This window comes from Scylla paramamosain, chromosome 47, assembly GCF_035594125.1.
Source record: "Scylla paramamosain isolate STU-SP2022 chromosome 47, ASM3559412v1, whole genome shotgun sequence".
Lineage (NCBI taxonomy): Eukaryota > Metazoa > Arthropoda > Malacostraca > Decapoda > Portunidae > Scylla > Scylla paramamosain.
The window spans coordinates 5515495-5533756 of record NC_087197.1 but is presented as its reverse complement, the minus strand read 5'-3'; the positions used below and the strand labels follow the sequence as shown (position 1 = coordinate 5533756).

Genomic DNA, 18262 nt, shown 5'->3' with positions numbered 1-18262 from the left:
GTTTAATTTATGTTGGCGGCATACGAAGCTGAAATTTACAGAGTAAGAATGGATAGGACACTCAGTTTGACTAAAAAACATTTATGAATAATAAGGATATGTTGGACGATAGGACAGAGCACTGTAGAGCACCACTATTAACAGATTCTTTAGAACAATGCAATGATATCTGCAGCAACAGAATAACCACAAAGACAATTCCAGATGAAGATGTACAGAGATGGATAAACCATATAAAGGAAGTGGTAAAATTAAAGAATTATATCAGTCTATCAAAAGCCTCTCATATGTCTAGGGCAAGAGCAAAAGTTTCACCGAGATCTTTAAGACAGGCTCACCAATATTCAATAAGGAAAACTTGATCACCAGTGGATCGTCATTTACAGAATCCATAATAGTGATTAGAAAGAAGTAGTAAGAACATGTGCTTCAAAATGCTTTTTGTTAAAAGAAGGAAAGGTGAATGTTGATAGAAAGAAAGAGATGGAAAAGTTTAACCACGCAAGAAGCGAGGATTGGAGCTCAGTTACGAAGATAGTAGGCGGGACTCTATCAGGGCCATAATTCTTACAAGGATCAAGGTCAGAGAGGCCATTACGAATTTCCAGTAACAGACATAATATAGTCAGAGAGTGGGAGTTAAAGAGCAACAAATACTGAATCATGCAGTATGGAGTTCTAAAAGGTCAAAGGTCTAAGAGAAGGCTAAAGCTTTAAGGATGGATGAAATAGAAGGGCGAAAGGGAAAAAAAAATTTTGGAGAAATTTTTGGCTAGAGGCCAGATGTCACGGGGGCAAGATGAAGAGGCTTGAATTTGACATTTCTTAGTGATGAAAAGGTTTTGGTAAGTTGAATAGGTTTTGCATGAGTCTGGGCAAATATAAAGAGCATAAATTTCAGGAGGTGGGAGGCTAATGTACAATCTGTGAGCCGCCTCTCTATCTATCCTGGACAGCATAATGCTAGAGGCAATCACCTCCTTTATGTGCTCTGTACAAAAAAGAAAAGAAAACAATAGTAATTTTGGGGAAAATCAAGAATAGTACCATCTCAGGTCCTTACACTTAGCAGATTTGCAGTGACATAAGAACCTCCACTTAGATGGTTCCATAGGTATTACTGGGGCTATGGTCAAATTATTTTGAACTAAGTGTTCAGGCGTGGCCCTCTCGGGGATTTGGCTTTCCGCTGGCCTGCCAAATCTACTTGTACCACGCCTAGGAAGATCTGAAAGTACCCTCACTTTCACCTTCCAGCCTCTCTCTCTCTCTCTCTCTCTCTCTCTCTCTCTCTCTCTCTCTCTCTCTCTCTCTCTCTCTCTCTCTCTCTCTCTCTCTCTCTCTCTCTCTTTATTCTTTTATTTATACAAATCTACATCATATGTGTTTACGGATTACATTGTTTACAACCAACCTGGCCTCCCCTTAGCTTACTCTTGAGGTTAGCTTTCCACTGCTCCACTACCCATGTTTGCGTGGTATTCATGTGCATTGTTGCCTCTCGGTGCCTTAACCTGTTCCTGGCAGTGGGGTGTCTCTTAAGAGCACGCCAGGCTCGGTGCTTGGCATCAGAGGCAGAGCGGCACGCAGGGCCAAACCAGGGCTGGTCTGATGCCTTGGTTTTGTGGTCCGAGTGCGGCACCCAGCGGGCCTGCAGGGCGTGGAGCAGCTGGGTGAGCCGCCTCACCTGCTGGTTAGCGTCGCCACGCAGCACGTCTCCCCAGTCTGTGGTCCTCAGGGCGGCACGGAGGGCTTCCCAGTCGGCAGCCTCCCACCTCCAGAGGGTGCGGGTAAAGCTCCCCTCTCGTGGTGTCTGAATTGTATCCTGGTGAGGACAGCCACGTGGTCTGAGGTGCCCACAAAGTCGAGTGGAGAACACTGTATTGTGTGGGGAGGGAGGTCCGTCACTACTGGGTCCAGGAATGACCCAGACCTGTGCGTGGGGAAGGTGACATAATTGTGCATGTCGTGCACAACCAGTAGGGAGTTAAAAACGTCTCTCACCGTGTGCTGGTTCAGGTCGCCAATCACTACCACACTGTCACACTGACTGGCCGTCATGAAGGTGTCCAAGTTTTCTGACAGGTAGTCTTAGCAACACTGTTCCCTGCAATGGAGGCCGATAGCAGCCCACACACAACAAACCTTTCCCGTCACTGTTCGTTATTTTTAATGCCAGGAGCTCAAGTTTCCCGGGCACGGGCATGCGAGGCTCTACCACCTGAGCACTGACCGTCTCTTTGTAGCAGAAGGCCACGCCCCCGCCTTGTGTAGAGCGGTCTTTCCTTACCCAGGCCGAATACCCTTTAACTCGGGCATAATTATCTGGCACCTTGGAATCGAGAAAGGTCTCACACACGAACACTAAATCTACATTATTCTTAATGATAACACTGTGAGTGATCTCACCAATGTTCCTATGGAAGCCTCTCACGTTGACCGACACTATCTTAAGTTCACTATTGGGCGGCTTGTAGCATCGCTGGATAGTGTTGGGGAGCTGCTCCATACTGGAAGCCATAGGGGTGAGGGGCAAGGGGCGAGGGGAATTGGGAAGCTGGCGGCACTATAGGGGTTACCGGTCGGGGCTCGGCCAGCCTCTGGCGTGAAGCAGGCTGCTGAAGCTGCCAAGCAACGTTTCTCAGCGCGAGTAACGTTTCCTGGCCACTCTGCTTCACTGCCTGCACCAGCTCCTGTTGCCTCTCGTCGGCAGCCCTCACACGGCAATCCAAGCCTGAGTGGAAGCGCCCTCGGCAGTATTCACACACCTTCCTAGGGCGCTGCTCTGGCGTGTGACGTGGACTGCTGCTCTGAGGACGCCTGGACTGGTGATGTTGCTCCAATCCCTGCCGAGGTAGTGGAGCTGTCTCTCTCTCTCCGAGAGGAGGTTCTGTCTCGTTACTGGCCTTTTCTTTCTTTTGAGTGGTCGTTGGTGCCCTCCTGCCTCCTGCTCTCTCTCTCTCTCTCTCTCTCTCTCTCTCTCTCTCTCTCTCTCTCTCTCTCTCTCTCTCTCTCTCTCTCTCTCTCTCTCTCTCTCGTTAAAATTTGTCATTGTTGTACAGCAGTTTTTTGTTGATAATGTAAGTATACGTAGGCTGTTCTAGTGACATCTGTGTCACACAAGCTTGTACCTGGTGCAGATTTGACAGCTATTGCTTCACTTTTGTTGATGGTTGTAGATGTTTGAGTAACTACTCTTGATTAGAGGTCTTCTATTGCCCTTTTCTTTTAAGAAATTACTATTTTCGCTGTATTTTTTTTTTTTTTTTTTTTTTTCGCGTGTGTAAAACTCATGAGGGTGCATGGCAGGTATGGGTGGGGAAGTCTCATTGTAGACGGTAGTCAGAGAGGAAGTTATCTCGGTTACCTGCCTCCACCTGACCTGTGGTGTGCGCCATGGCCGGTCACCGCAAGGTATTGACAACCTCGGAAAGCAGCGTTCTCAACTGTTGTACTCTTAGTATACATACCAAAATCATTTTCATTATTTGTATTGTGATTATGGTAAGCCATAAAATGCAACACGCAAGAATATATACCTGTGCATGTACACCTGTATGTATATATCTATCTATATGTGCATAAATTTGTATATGTTTATTACTTGTACTGTTAGTTGATAATAGTGGAGACATGCATTTCGACTTTTAATGTTAGGCAAGGATGTTTATCACATATATTATGAATGAACGTAGGAACTACTGAATTGTCCTTTGATCATCGGGACGTACTTGGTCCCTCTATGTACTTATGATTCATTATTGATCGAACCATAATATTTAAGCTAGTATGAAGTGTTCACGTGAACGTTGGTGACTCGTCTGTAGTCTGTGCACCGAGGGTTGTTGTATGTTTTGCACTAACGTTAACGTACGTAGTGTGTGTTATTTTGAAGTAGCTTTCTGAGGTATACTGCTTAGAATTAATGAACTTATTGTAATAATTTAGGTATGCTGCTGGCTGATGTGTGTGTTGGTTTAGCCATTATATCTAATTAAGATTTTTATATTTCCCTGTTCGAAGTTTAGGTTATTAGTACTGTATAGAGTTGCATAGTATTCCTGCAGCTTGTGGAATGGCTGCTGCCCATTGCCTACCAGTTTGTCTTGGTGGAAGATGGTCTTCTCTGTGTTATTCGGGCCTCTGTTGGAGAAAAGTGCGGCTGTGTTGTGAGTTCATTTATATTATTCTAGTATGCTTGTCCATGAGTAATTCCTGTTTGATTCATGGCTCTCGTGTATACTGTTGTTATTTTTTTTTGTCTTGTATTCTCGTCGGGGGTCATACTCAATATTCAAGCAACCTGTCAATTGCTGCTTGGTATGGGTTTATCATTACTTTGGGAACGTAATGAATGTATGTTATTAATTTGAATCAGTAAAGGATTCGACAATGCATTCCTCGGGAGTCAGGATTTATGCTCGAGATAATATTTAAATAATATTTTTCATCCTTATTGAATAAGTCGATGTATTCATATTTATTCTGAAACATCAAATAGTTAACATATTAGACAAGATCTGTAAATAATATCTAAATAAAATTTTTCATCCTTTTTAAAGAAGTCGTTGTATTCATATCAATTCTAAAGTATTAGATCACATATTAGACAGAAAGATGAGTATCATGATAAGTGTGGCAGAGCAAGACAGGAATTCTCACAACGGCCACGCTCAGAAGATAGTAACAAAATAAGATTGTGAGTGGAAGAAATTTGACAGTATGACAATATGAAAAAAGTTTGACAGTATAAAGGATAGGGAAAGCTAGAGAATGTTGGGCGTATCCCCAAGACAGTCAGAATGTCGGTGGGGTGCCACACTAATTGCTCCAGGTCTGTTTAACAGTAAGTTGAAGGCTTGTTCACCAGGATGGTCAGTAAAAGAAGCTGATAGCCGAATTTGGTGGTGAACACTTAAAGCTCTAAGTATATAAAATTCAGCAAGAGGGAAATGGTTGACAATGTGCTCCAATATGGGAGTCAAACAGTCAAAGAACTTTACATAATCAGACAGGTGAGATATAAACAGCACATGTGAAGTTTATGAAAATGATAATGACATCTAAGCAAGATGGTGGAAAATTATGAAGATTCAACAGCGTGAGTATAAGAGGAAATTATATTGTTATGTACATAGTCACAGCAACCAGTTTTGGACTCAGATTAAGGATAGAGGAGGTACGAGGAAACAAAAAACGTCTGCTGCATGTGACCTCACACACACACGTGAGTTTTTGAGTAATAGAAGGTGGAATTTGGAGGCAAGGTGATTCTCCAAATACTGAAAGTTAAATCTAAGACCGTGAATGTTGCAATAGTTATACAGAGAACATTAGAGAAATAATTAAGACACTTTAGGTCTGTAATTGAAAGAACTTACCTCCAACTGACTCACGATCATCCTTGAAGTTACCACCAGCTGCTTCATGATCATGCTTTAAGTCACCACCAGCATTACCTCCCATGTTCAGATTTCGCATCTCAGATAAAAGATCTCTCAGCAATGGGTCATCAGTCTGAAAGGTAGGACAGATAACTCAGAACTCAGTTGTGTCGTCTGTCCTCCTGAAGCCACGGGGAAGGTGTGGCTCTTTCTGTATCATGTCTTCCAAAGCCATCAGATATAGGGAAATCTTGGAGTTTGGACCACGAGGGATTGAGGAGGTTTGGACAGTAATCTTTAACTATGATTGACACAACCCTCCTGCATTTCATGTTGGATGAATGTGATCATTGCCTTCCTGCTGGAAGCTTGCTGACATTCAGCTTTTTCCTAAAAAAAGGTGAATGTCGGAGCCTAATCTTCCAAACTACCATCTTACTACATTAATTTCCTGTTTTTCTAAAGTTTTTGAAACTATTCTTAGCGGGAAGATCCTTAAACATCTATTACTGCACAACCTTATGTCTGATCACTAGAATGGATTCTGTCATGGCTGTTCTACTAGTGATCTGGCCTTCCTCAATGAATCTTGGTCATCCACTTTTAGGAATTTTGATGAAACTTTTTGATAGAGTTTTATAATAAACTATCCTTCTACTCTATCTTCTCTCTGCAACCTCCTCTCTGATTGTTCTATTACTGCTATGGTAAATGGTCACTGTTCTCCTAAATCCAACAACTGTGGTGTTCCTCAAGGTTCTCTCCCACCACCCACTCTCAATTGTTGATCAGTAATATAAGCCATAGTCATTGTCCAATCCATACATACACTGATGATATAACTCTGCATTTTCCCATGTCTCTTCCCGGACGTCCAACCCTTCAGGAATTACACAATACACGCAAAAGCCAAAGAACACCAACATCTCGCATTAGTTAGGGGTGATTATCCATGCACCGGCCCACGCTGTCATGTCACCGGTATTCCACCAGGATCTATATCGCCTTCCCAGGAATCTGTTTCTCTCTGCCTCCCTTAATACTCACCTCCTGTCTCCGTTGTGATTCTTCCACCACATACTTGTGGTTCCATCCGTCAGCCATCCCACCTGTACACAAGAAATATACCTGTGTTATATAAAGCACTCATATGTAGTAATGTCCACAACTACAAGAACATTACAACCACTACACTCTCGTATTAAACACAGGTTGTAGCCAATGGTACCAACCAGAGACTTCTCCTTACAGACACAGAAGTATCCCTATGCATAGGTTACATTTCCTTTTATTACGTTAGGTTTTAGAGCAAAAAACATTTCTGCATTAGTTAGTGATTGACATTTACATAATGGTATACAGCAAAAGAAAAAAAAAAATGTATATATATATATATATATATATATATATATATATATATATATATATATATATATATATATATATATATATATATATATATATATATATATATATATATATATATATATATATATATATATATATATATATATATATATATATATATTGTTCTGGTGTGGACACTCCGCACCCCCCACTCCGCATTTCATTTCTCCTCGTGATGTGACTTCTTCTTGGACCTGAGCCAGCCTCTGACCATTCCAGCTCGCCTGCCGGTGACCTGATGCATCGTCTCTGGGCATCCGGGCCCCACGTGGCCTGGCCAGGTGGGCCCCAGCCTGACCTTAAGCACTATCTCTCTGGTCACCAGTCAATCTGCTGTCAGCCTTGGGCAAAGACACGCGGCTCCCAGGCAGCTTCACTTTATTCATTATATATATATATATATATATATATATATATATATATATATATATATATATATATATATATATATATATATATATATATATATATATATATATATATATATTATCATTATTATTGTTATTATTATTAATACAAAAGAGGTCAAATAAGTTGTTTGTTTATCATGTAACCCCAGACTCCAGTGATTTTTCAAAAGCACTTTCATATAGTCATTGCTCACCAACGCATAGCACTTTGGTAGCAATTACAAGCAGGATCAACTTGCTTTACCACCACAGCTACATCATGCTGTGAATTGTAAGTCTTGGCTCTATCTCTTTTACGCTTTCTTGTTATTGTTTTCCACTGTTCCACATGCTTCTGCTGCTTCTGAGAGATTGTTGGCACCTCCATCTCACTTTCACTGCTGCTATCACTCATCTTGGCACTGTATTTCCTGCAAAATCTGTGTAATAAGCACAAAATTAAATCCCAGTGTTTAAAGAGACAGCCACTTATTGATACTAGTGCGCCAAGATTCCCACGCTCGCGTTGATTGGCTGGGGCAGTGGCGCAGGCCGCGGTAATTGCCCAGCCAGTGAGGCGAGGTTGCCTCTCCTACGCTCCGAGACTGAACATTGACAATATTTTGACAAAGAGAAAGCAACTTTCGATCTCAGTAAACAGTCTAGATGGTCGCAAATCGCTTTACAAGCTTTTTTTTTATGTAGGAAGGACACTGACCAAGGGCAACAAAAATCCAATAAAAAAAGAAAAAAAACCCACTAAAATGCCAGTCCCAGAAATGGGTCAAAGTAGTAGTCAAAAATTGATGAATAAGTGTCTTGAAACCTCCCTCTTGAAGGAATTCAAGTCATAGGAAGGTGGAAATACAGAAGCAGGCAGGGAGTTCCAGAGTTTACCAGAGAAAGGGATGAATGATTGAGATTACTGGTTAACTCTTGTGTTAGAGAGGTGGACAGAATAGGGGTGAGAGAAAGAAGAAAGTCTTGTGCAGCGAGGCTGTGGGAGGAGGGTAGACATGTAGTTAGCAAGATCAGAAAAGCAGTTAGCATGAAAATAGCGGTAGAAGACAACTAGAAATGCAACATTGCGGCGGTGAGAGAGAGGCTGAAGACAGTTAGAGGAGAGGAGTTGATGAGACGAAAAGCTTTTGATTCCACCCTGTCTAGAATAGCAGTATGAGTGGAACCCCCCAGACATGTGAAGCATACTCCATACATGGACGGATAAGGCCCTTGTACAGAGTTAGCAGCTGGGTGGTGAGAAAAACTGGCGGAGACGTCTCAGAACACCTAACTTCATAGAAGCTGTTTTAGCTAGAAATGAGATGTGAATTTTCCAGTTCAGATTATAAGTAAAGAACAGACTGAGGATGTTCAGTGTAGAAGAGGGGGACAGTTGAGTGTCACTGAAGAAGAGGGGATAGTTGTCTGGAAGGTTATGTCGAGTTAATAGATGGAGGAATTGAGTTTTTGAGGCATTGAACAATACCAAGTTTGCTCTGTCCCAATCAGAAATTTTAGAAAGATCAAAAGTCAAGCGTTCTGTGGCTTCCCTGCGTGAAATGTTTACCTCCTGAAGGGTTGGACGTCTATGAAAAGACGTGGAAAAGTGCAGGGTGGTATCATCAGCGTAGGAGTGGATAGGACAAGAAGTTTGGTTTAGAAGATCATTAATGAATAATAAAAAGAGAGTGGGTGACAGGACAGAACCCTGAGGAACACTACTGTTAATAGATTTAGGAGAAGAACAGTGACTGTCTACCACAGCAGCAATAGAACGGTCAGAAAGGAAACTTGAGATGAAGTTACAGAGAGAAGGATAGAAGCCGTAGGAGGGTAGTTTGGAAATCAAAGATTTGTACCAGAATCTATCAAAAGCTTTTGATATGTCCAAGGCAACAGCAAAAGTTTCACCAAAATCTCTAAAAGAGGATGACAAAGACTCAGTAAGGAAAACCAGAAGATCACCAGTTGAGCGGCCTTGACAGAACCCATACTGGGTGATGGAAGGCTTAAGTACCTTTTGTGGGCCACCTCTCTATCATGTATAGCACGAGAACAAGCTGTGTTAAACCAAGGTTTAAAAGGTTTTAGGATGAGAAAAGGAGTGAGAAATGTACGCCTCCATGCCAGACACTATCACCTCTGTTATGCGCTCATCACACTAAGACGGGTCTCTGACACAGATGCAGTAGTCATTCCAAGGAAAATCAGCAAAATACCTCCTCAGGTCCCCCCAGCTACCAGAGGCAAAACGCCAGAGGCACCTTCGCTTATGGGGATCCTGAGGAGGGATTGAAGCGACAGGACAAGATACAGATATAATTATCGTTTCTGCAGATGTCTACTACCTATGCCTTCTTGCAAAGGAAGGTTGTGCCTTTCTCATGGCAGCTTTAACTCAAAACCGACAAATTTTCGGGATGCTCCTTCTGTTACTGTACATAAAGTCTATGTGTCTCGCATCATTAGTCATCCGTAATCATAAATGAGGTGTTCAATAGTTTCTTACTTGCATGAAAACACATGTAATGTACGTATCAGTACTCAATCCTATATAAAGCCCCAGGCAGACACTCACTTGATAATAGTGTGTTGTGAACCACTGCTGGCGTCCCTCACGGCCAAGTCGCGCTCGAAGACAGGAAAGTAATTTTATAGTAAAATCTGAATATCATAATGCCAAGTTGATTGCATATGTTGTTAATGAATACTGTAATATGTTGAAAGTGTTTTATACTAGTGTATAATGTTATTTTAAAAGAAATTGAGAGCGAGAACTTGTTTGCAGTTATTACGGTTACGCCTACCTTATCAATAAATGTCAGAGAGAAAAACTGCCTTTCCTTTACCCTATGATGATGTGTGTGATCAGTACAACACCTGAGAGTTAATGAAGAGCTGCCGGTGCAACAGGCCTTCATTTCATATATATATATATATATATATATATATATATATATATATATATATATATATATATATATATATATATATATATATTGATATGACTACAATTCCCAGCCCCTTCACCAAGCTGCCGCACCTACACTAGCTTCACTCTTCACTCTTTGATGGACTCGGTGCAGGACTCACAGACGGGTGTACAGAGTCCCTTGTGATTTCTGCACCCTATTCATGAAGGTCGTAACTCCAGGTCACACTAAGTGGAGGTCGCCAGTCTGCTTTATCGACCCACAGGCAAGGAAAATACTCCAAACAGCGGAACGATAAAAAAAATCGACGGAAATCGCATTAATCGACGGAAAAAGTGCTAGTGTGACACCGCCTTTACGGTCGTGCCTACCTCATCAATAAACGTCAGAGAGAAAGAACTGAATTTTCTCGACCCTACGATGATAGGTGTGATCAGTATAAGAGATCACCTGAGACCTAATGAAGCCCTGCCGGTGCGGGTACATATCTTTTCTCAACTATCCTTTTCTGAAGCCATAGCACTTCCTAGTCTGCGAGTCTCTCATGTCAGCTATATTGATTTCCAAACATGTCTTATTCCCCACTCATTCAAACTTTACACCTTATGTATGTATGTAGCAATCAATTGACTTCACGACTTCTATTCTTTTTACAACAGATATGCGAAATAAGTTTGCTACTTTTTCTTTTTAATATCGTTTGCAGTATCAAAAGCACAAATAAAACACACACACACACACACACACACTTACTAGTTAAGTCTTAGAACGCTGTGGACACACCTCTACGGCTAACCGCTGGCTTCACACTGGCAGTGGCATATGATCGCGTTTATCTGTGGTAGATGCACAGTGTTGCCGCATCTACAAGGACAAGGACCGACTCGTGAACTTCATGGTTAACTTTACTGTAAGTTTTCATGGAGAGTTCTGGGTTTGATTTACGAGTAAAACTTTGTTTGCTTAGTTTTCCTTCCTTTGCTGCGAGTAGTATTTTCTACAAGAAGTTAAGCCAAAAAGTCTTATTACCAAAAGAGATATTTGTATTCGTCTTGCGTCAAGGTCCATCCTTAAGCAGGCTCCGGGCGGATGCAGCGTGTCCACGACACACCCCTCGGCTCATACCGAGTACTGGTCATGTACGCAATGTTTGTTTGTTTGTTTGTTATGCTTCCAAACTACCATTACGTGCCAGTCACATCAAGATTTCGGTCAAGTGGAGCACTACAGTACAACTTCTTTTAGTGAATAATGATACAAAACACCAAGAATATTAGAACACGGAAATCATGAATTGCGCAACTCAAGCAGGAGAAAGAAACGAATAAACCACACGCAAAAAAGCAGGAAGAGAAAGAGGAGTCAAGGAAATCCCAGTGTGAGGACAGAGGACCACTCAGATCTCTCTCTCTCTCTCTCTCTCTCTCTCTCTCTCTCTCTCTCTCTCTCTCTCTCTTGTGGTCATAAACTGATATTTCTTTTTCACACAACTATATATATATATATATATATATATATATATATATATATATATATATATATATATATATATATATATATATATATATATATATATATATATATATATATATATATATATATATATATATATATATATATATATATATATGTGTGTGTGTGTGTATATATATATAAGCTGTGACAGCTTTCAAGGCTGTTTTAACATGGATTTCACTTACAGCCAAAATGCCAAGGAAAGCCTTTTTGCAAACGGTGTAGGTTTGGTCAACGTATGCAAGTGTGTATTCTAAGGTGCAACTCCGCCGTCTAGCTTCGTTGGGTTCTTGCACAGGGCGGCGACGCTTGACAGGCTTTTTATACAAGTGCTTCTGTATGTAGGCATTCTGTAGTGCAAAATTACCGATGGCCCAAAATTCCCTGTGCAAAACTGTGGTTATCGGCAATGTAATTTTATCATAGCACCCATCAGCACAGGGAGGCCCAATTACCCGCGCCTGTACCTGGCGGCCTGTAGACCTGCTCACTTGTGCTTCTCCCATTCCTTCGTCTTTTAGCTAAGTTTTTCTTCAGCTCTACAGGATTATGTACACTTTTCCTTCCCTTAGAGGGTTCTGGCTCCTCAAGGGGCATGTTGTTGTCCGCCATTCTATTCCCCTTTCATATAGCTGGCTCGAATAGCCAACAAATTCTCCCACGCTCACCTCTCAGTAGTAGGGATGGACCAAGTATGGAATCTCAAGTAATCGTGAGTACGGGTAACCGACTTGGTCTACCCGAATTACCCAGGACCAGTACCCGGGTATATACCTGATATCCATCAGGGACACATCCACATATCCGCGGTGATCCCGGTACCTTAGTTGAGACGATTACCGACAGGTAATTGCCTAGAGCGTACATCTCTCTGTAAGTACGGACGGATAGCAATCCTCGTGTAACTGAATGAGTAATACTGTATAATGCAGGGTTGTCAAACTCATTTACCCCAGCGGGCCACATTTCATCAGAGTATACAGTACGCGGGCCGGATAATTATGAGCAGATCGATACCACTTATCTGAGGGGGTATTATAATAATGATAAAACATAATAACAATAATAATAATAATGATAATAATAATAATAATAATAATAATAATAATAATAGTAATAATAATAATAATAATAATAGTAATAATAATAATAATAATAATAATAATAATAATAATAATAATAATAATAAAGGTGGATTTAATCTACACTCGTGTTCAGGTGTAATTTAAAAACAAAGGTGCAAAGGAAATCAACCAGTTATTTCCCTTAATTTGCAGTAATGCTGCTCCCAGAAGCTTGTCACCTCTTGGCCTGTACAAGTGCATCAGTGTTTGGCACTAAGGATTGAGCAGTGGCTACCTTCAGTGTTGAGTTGAGATGTTCATCAGGTAGTTGAGACCTGATTCGAGACTTATTCAAGTTCACCACAGAAAAGAGTTGTCCGCAGACATAGGTACTGCCGAACACTGATATAATCTTTGAGGCCAAACATTTAATTCGGATATGTTGGCCCAACATACTGATAAAACGTTTCAATATCAACAGTTGAAAACTTATCCTTCAACACAGAATTACACTAGAGCTCAGTTAGTTCTAACTGAAACTGTTCTGGTTCCTCATCAGCACTAACAGAGAAAGGGTTGCGGAAAATAGAAAAATCATGCTCAAGGTTTTTAAAGTCTGCAAATCTTTCTCCGAACTCGCTCACTAACTTGGAAATCTTGTTGCACCATTTTTCAGTCTTGATATCGCCATGAAACTCAGGTGCGTCTTGCAGGGACTTCAGTGTTGGAAAATGTGCAGTATTACTTGTTGCTAGTTGGCGTACGAAAAGTTTAAGCTTCAGCTCAAAGGCACGATTAAAGTCATGTAAATCTGTCACCAATTTATTGCGACCTTGCAGCCTTCTATTCAGGTAATGCAAGTGTTCTGTCATATCAACCACGAAAGCTAGATCTTGAACCCATTCCTTGTCTCTCAGTTTCTGCATATCCCTTTCTTTCTCATGCATAAACCTCTGTATTTAACTTTTTTATTCATAAAAGTGCTTCAGCACGACTCCTCGGCTTAACCAATGAACATCAGTGTGATAAAGCAGAGTTCACCCGTGAGTGTGAATTTCCTCCAATAAGCTGTTGAACTGTCTGTGGTTTAGACCTCATGCATGTATGAAGTTCACTGCTTTAATAACAACACCCATGACATGATCCATCTTTAATGTATTACTGCAAAGCACTTCTCTATGAATTATGCAAGGAACACTGTGAAGTTGATGGTCTGTGTTCACAGCTAGTAGTTTTTCTTTAACTTAGTTGCCAAGCCAAATTTTTTTTACAAACCATTTGAGATGCTCCATTAGTTGCCAGACTCAGTTTTTATCCAGTCAACACCTATTTTATCTGGTGCACCTACCAAATTCAAAAATATATCATCCCCCTTTGTTGTTCCCTTCATTGGTACCAGTTTCACAAATTTTTCAGTTACCTGCATATTTTCATCTACACCACGTATGCAAACTGCAAATTGTGCTGTGTCAGTTGCATCTGTACTTTCATCAATTGCTACAGAAAATGCTACAAATTTAGCAACTTTCTCCTTGAGCTGACTGTTAAGATTTTCTGATAATTCATTGATTCCATCTGAAACTGTATTTCTTGAGACACTTGTGTTTGCAAACGCTTGACAATTTTCAGGGCAACATCTGCGGCCAACAACACATATTTCTTTATAAAGTTGCCCTCCGAAAAGGGCTTCGATGATATAGCTATTTCTTGTGAAATCCTATAACTTGCCCGAACTGCAGCATCATTGGCTTGCTGAACACTTTTAAACACTGTCTGCTGCTTTTTGAGTGACTGTGACTCCCTAACTTTTCCTTCACGCAACTTTCCTCTATATTCATCATACTTCGAAGCATGAGTACTTACGTAATGCCCGTGAATGTTATATTCCTTCGCCACAGCTGTATTTTGGTTACAAATCAAACTGGTTGGTTTTCTATTCACTGCAGCAAAAAAAAAAAAAAAAAATTTTTCCTGTATTACACGATGTTCTTCATTAACTGTTCTTTTCTTTGAAAACATGATTATGGTATTCAAAATAAGTTTGTATATGAGATACTGGATATACATAACGCTCCAACAATCCACCTGACTCGAGGGACAATACAAGACTAGTTTTTCGTGCTCGAAGGCTGGGTGAAGCAAGAGCCTGCCGCGTCACGTTCACGTTTGATACCTGTACAGTAAGGAGTCGACGCGTCGAAAAGGACGTTGTTTCATACATGATAAATATGTCTTACGTACAAAGACAGAAAGCGATCTGATTAATACTATAAGTGATAACCTTAAGAGACGAAAGACTAGATTAATTAATCATGTAAATATAAGGAAGGCCGACTGGAAGACTGGAGGAGCAGATGCGCCGCATGTGGCCTGTGGGCCGCGTGCCTGACACCTCTGGTATAGTGTATAGTAATATACTAGTGTATAGCATATTGATAGCAGATAAAAAGTTAATTTTCGTAGGATTATTTATGTTTTCTTCCACTTAAATTACATCACCTCACCTCATCAGCCAATCACAGTGAACTGCAGGTGGAGCCTGTTATGGTAGGTCCCAGAGGTGGAGCTCTTGTCTTCACGGCAAGTTGTACCCAGTATACTACTACTACTACTACTGCTACTACTACTACTACTACTACTACTACTACTACTACTACTACTACTACTACTACTACTACTACTACTACAGTTGTGCCTAGATGTGGTAATCGAGGTGCACTACTATGCACATGCTCAATGACCAGAAAAGGTTCTTCCGAAGTTGCTGTAAATGATTAAAAATAAATAAATCTTCATAAAAACCAATACCACAATCTATTTACTTTCGATCTGCGATATCATGTTTTTCATTATGTCAGTGATCCGCACAATTTGTCTTAAATCCCACTCTTTAACAATTACATAGTAAACATTGAAAAATCCGAACTGACACTGAAACAAAAATTCTTTAAAAGTAACTGATGGCTGCGTGCTATCCACATATTTTTTACTTAAAAACCTATCATGCAGCTGCAGATATTGCACATGCAACACTGCATCTCAAAACAAAACCATGTTTACAAACATTAACCTGAGTATCACTGATGACAACTGAAGAAATTGATCCGTTAGACTTTTAGAATGAAAACTTTCCTGGCACTCTGGCATCTGCTCACTAACGGCAGAGTCCTAGATTAAAGTGGCCATTACTTCTTCATTTTCATTCAACTTTAGGGTTGCGTACTGTCATCCACCTGTAAAAATTAAAGACTAGTTATATTCGCTGAAAAGAAATTATATATATATATATATATATATATATATATATATATATATATATATATATATATATATATATATATATATATATATATATATATATATATATATATATATATATATATATATTATATTATATTATATATAATAAAACACTGTCTGTCTGTCTGTCTGTGTGTGGGTGTGTCCGCTCTCCACGGAAAAAACATCGAACTGATTGTGATGAAATTCGGTAGGGGAGTTTCCCTTCACTCGGGGAATGACATAGGGTATGTCTTAACTACCTCCAACCCAAAACCGTTAGATTGTTGAGGAAAATCTGTCACCGTAACCCAGTTCTTAATGGTGGCGTCAGGTATACCGTAACCCATTTTTTTATGGTGGTGCCAAACACTCATTGTTGGCTTGATTATTGATGGATGGAAGAGGTATAAATGGAGCATTCATTGTCACCTTGGAGTTGAATCCCATCAACCTACCGATTCTTTCAGTATGTGGTAGAATTTTCTGTGATAAATTTTACACAGGCAACGCCGGGTAATTCTACTAGTATATATATATATATATATATATATATATATATATATATATATATATATATATATATATATATATATATATATATATATATATATATATATATATATATATATATATATATATATATATATATATATATATATATATATATATATATGTTTGGTGGCTTGGTAAAGTGAAAAAAAAAATGTTTCAGAGAAAAACATAATGCTTAAATGCTTCATTTAATGCTCCTTTTGAGAAAATTAGGTAAAAACTAGTATATAACAAGGAATGCCAATATTAATTTCAAAACATTCACTCATCTATTTTCATTGATAATTATGGAGTTAAACTCAACCAGTTGATCACACAAAATTCATTCCTCTGCTACAATCTCATCTACCACCTCATTTTTTGTATTTACTTACTTATCATTTTCTTTTTTTTTTATCTTCTTTATATACCATTGCATCATATGCTTGGCTTAGTTACAAGATATTATCATCCATATATTTTTGCCCTTAAGTATAATACGTAGATTGAATACTTGCTAACTTAACCAACACAAAATCTACGATGCACTGTTAAAATTATGAAAAACTTTGGTAATATTTTTCTTGTGGTAGATACCAATAGCCAAATGATGGAATTCATAATTATCCTTAAATCTTTATACATGCAGCGGCATCTCTGTGAAGGGCTTTCACTCTATCGAACATTCCAATCACTCCAGAACTTGTGGTTCATTTCATTGCCTTCCCTGTCTACTCCATATGTCTTTTTTTAATTACGTAAGTGCAGCTTATGTACAACTTTGTCTAACATGATTTTTTTTTCTTTCAAATATCAAGCATTTTGCCAGGTCTGTCCAAGATTATGCTACTTAAACTACAATACTCACAACATAAAGTATAACCCCTTCACTACTGTGGTACTGCAGTATCTATTCCTATATTGTTGCTATACACAAAGTAGTTGCTCTAGTCAGGTCAGCACCCCACTGTAAGGTATATTAAATCACATTACATGAGTTGTCTGTTCATCATGTTAAACCTGATGTGGTCAGGCTTAACTTGTTATTTTTGCCATTAGAAAAACAGACCAACAACCCATAAAAGCCTCTTCCATGCATCACCAAATTTCCTTTCCTCAGTTTACATAGTTCAAACTGACAATAGAGGTAAGCTTACCTGTTCTGCCCATTTCCTTTCTTGCATCTTGTATTTTCTTCACAATGGAGCGAAAGTCAGAGAATCTCTTCTCATTTCCTCTATGAGCTTGGTTGACACCATGGAGGGCTTCATTCACGGCTTCCAGGCGTCTTTCTTGGTTTCCTTGGTGACCAGTGTCGTCCAGCTTCCCCACTACTACACTCCTCCTCTTAAGTACTTCTCGCATTATGACAGCTACTTTTTCCGCACTATGAACTAGGCAAGGGTCTCTTGGGCTTCACTATCGCTCTTATCTTTTGTATCTTGTGATTAAGATGCTAATATGTCAAAAACACTGGCATTGCCTGAAAAAAAAATGTCAACAATGCACTATCGCCGCCTACCGGCAAAAGTGTGAAACAGCTACAAAAAAAATAGTCCAAGATGGCGGACTTAAGAAACATTAATGAATCGCTTAAGGGAGAGTTCATACATCTTTCTTTTCGCACAAACTTCTTCTTAAGTTGGGACCGTTAGTGAATCTCAGCCCTGTTAAGGTTGCTGAGTGACTCGTTTAGAGATGTATCGGATGTCGGAATTCAGAGATCCGCGGATGTCATGTGTACATATTTTGCG

General features: G+C 39.8%; 1 protein-coding gene across 4 annotated transcripts in view; it reads right to left on the bottom strand.

Annotated features, from left to right (window-relative positions):
* Window positions 1-17888, bottom strand: part of LOC135095086 (uncharacterized) — a 30017-nt gene extending 12129 nt beyond the window's left edge. Inside the window, exons 1-3 of one of the 4 annotated variants that reach the window (XM_063995784.1) lie at window positions 17666-17888; window positions 6432-6493; window positions 5382-5517 (exon numbers count right to left, since the gene is read on the bottom strand). In XM_063995784.1, coding sequence (XP_063851854.1) covers window positions 5382-5517; window positions 6432-6493; window positions 17666-17873 — 406 coding nt within the window. In that variant the 5' untranslated portion in view covers window positions 17874-17888. Of the gene's footprint in view, window positions 1-5381; window positions 5518-6431; window positions 6494-9761; window positions 9813-10869; window positions 11010-14558; window positions 14717-17665 lie in introns of those variants that run through there. The other 3 variants (XM_063995787.1, XM_063995785.1, XM_063995786.1) reach the window with 3 other exon arrangements.
* Window positions 17889-18262: the final 374 nt, after the last annotated feature.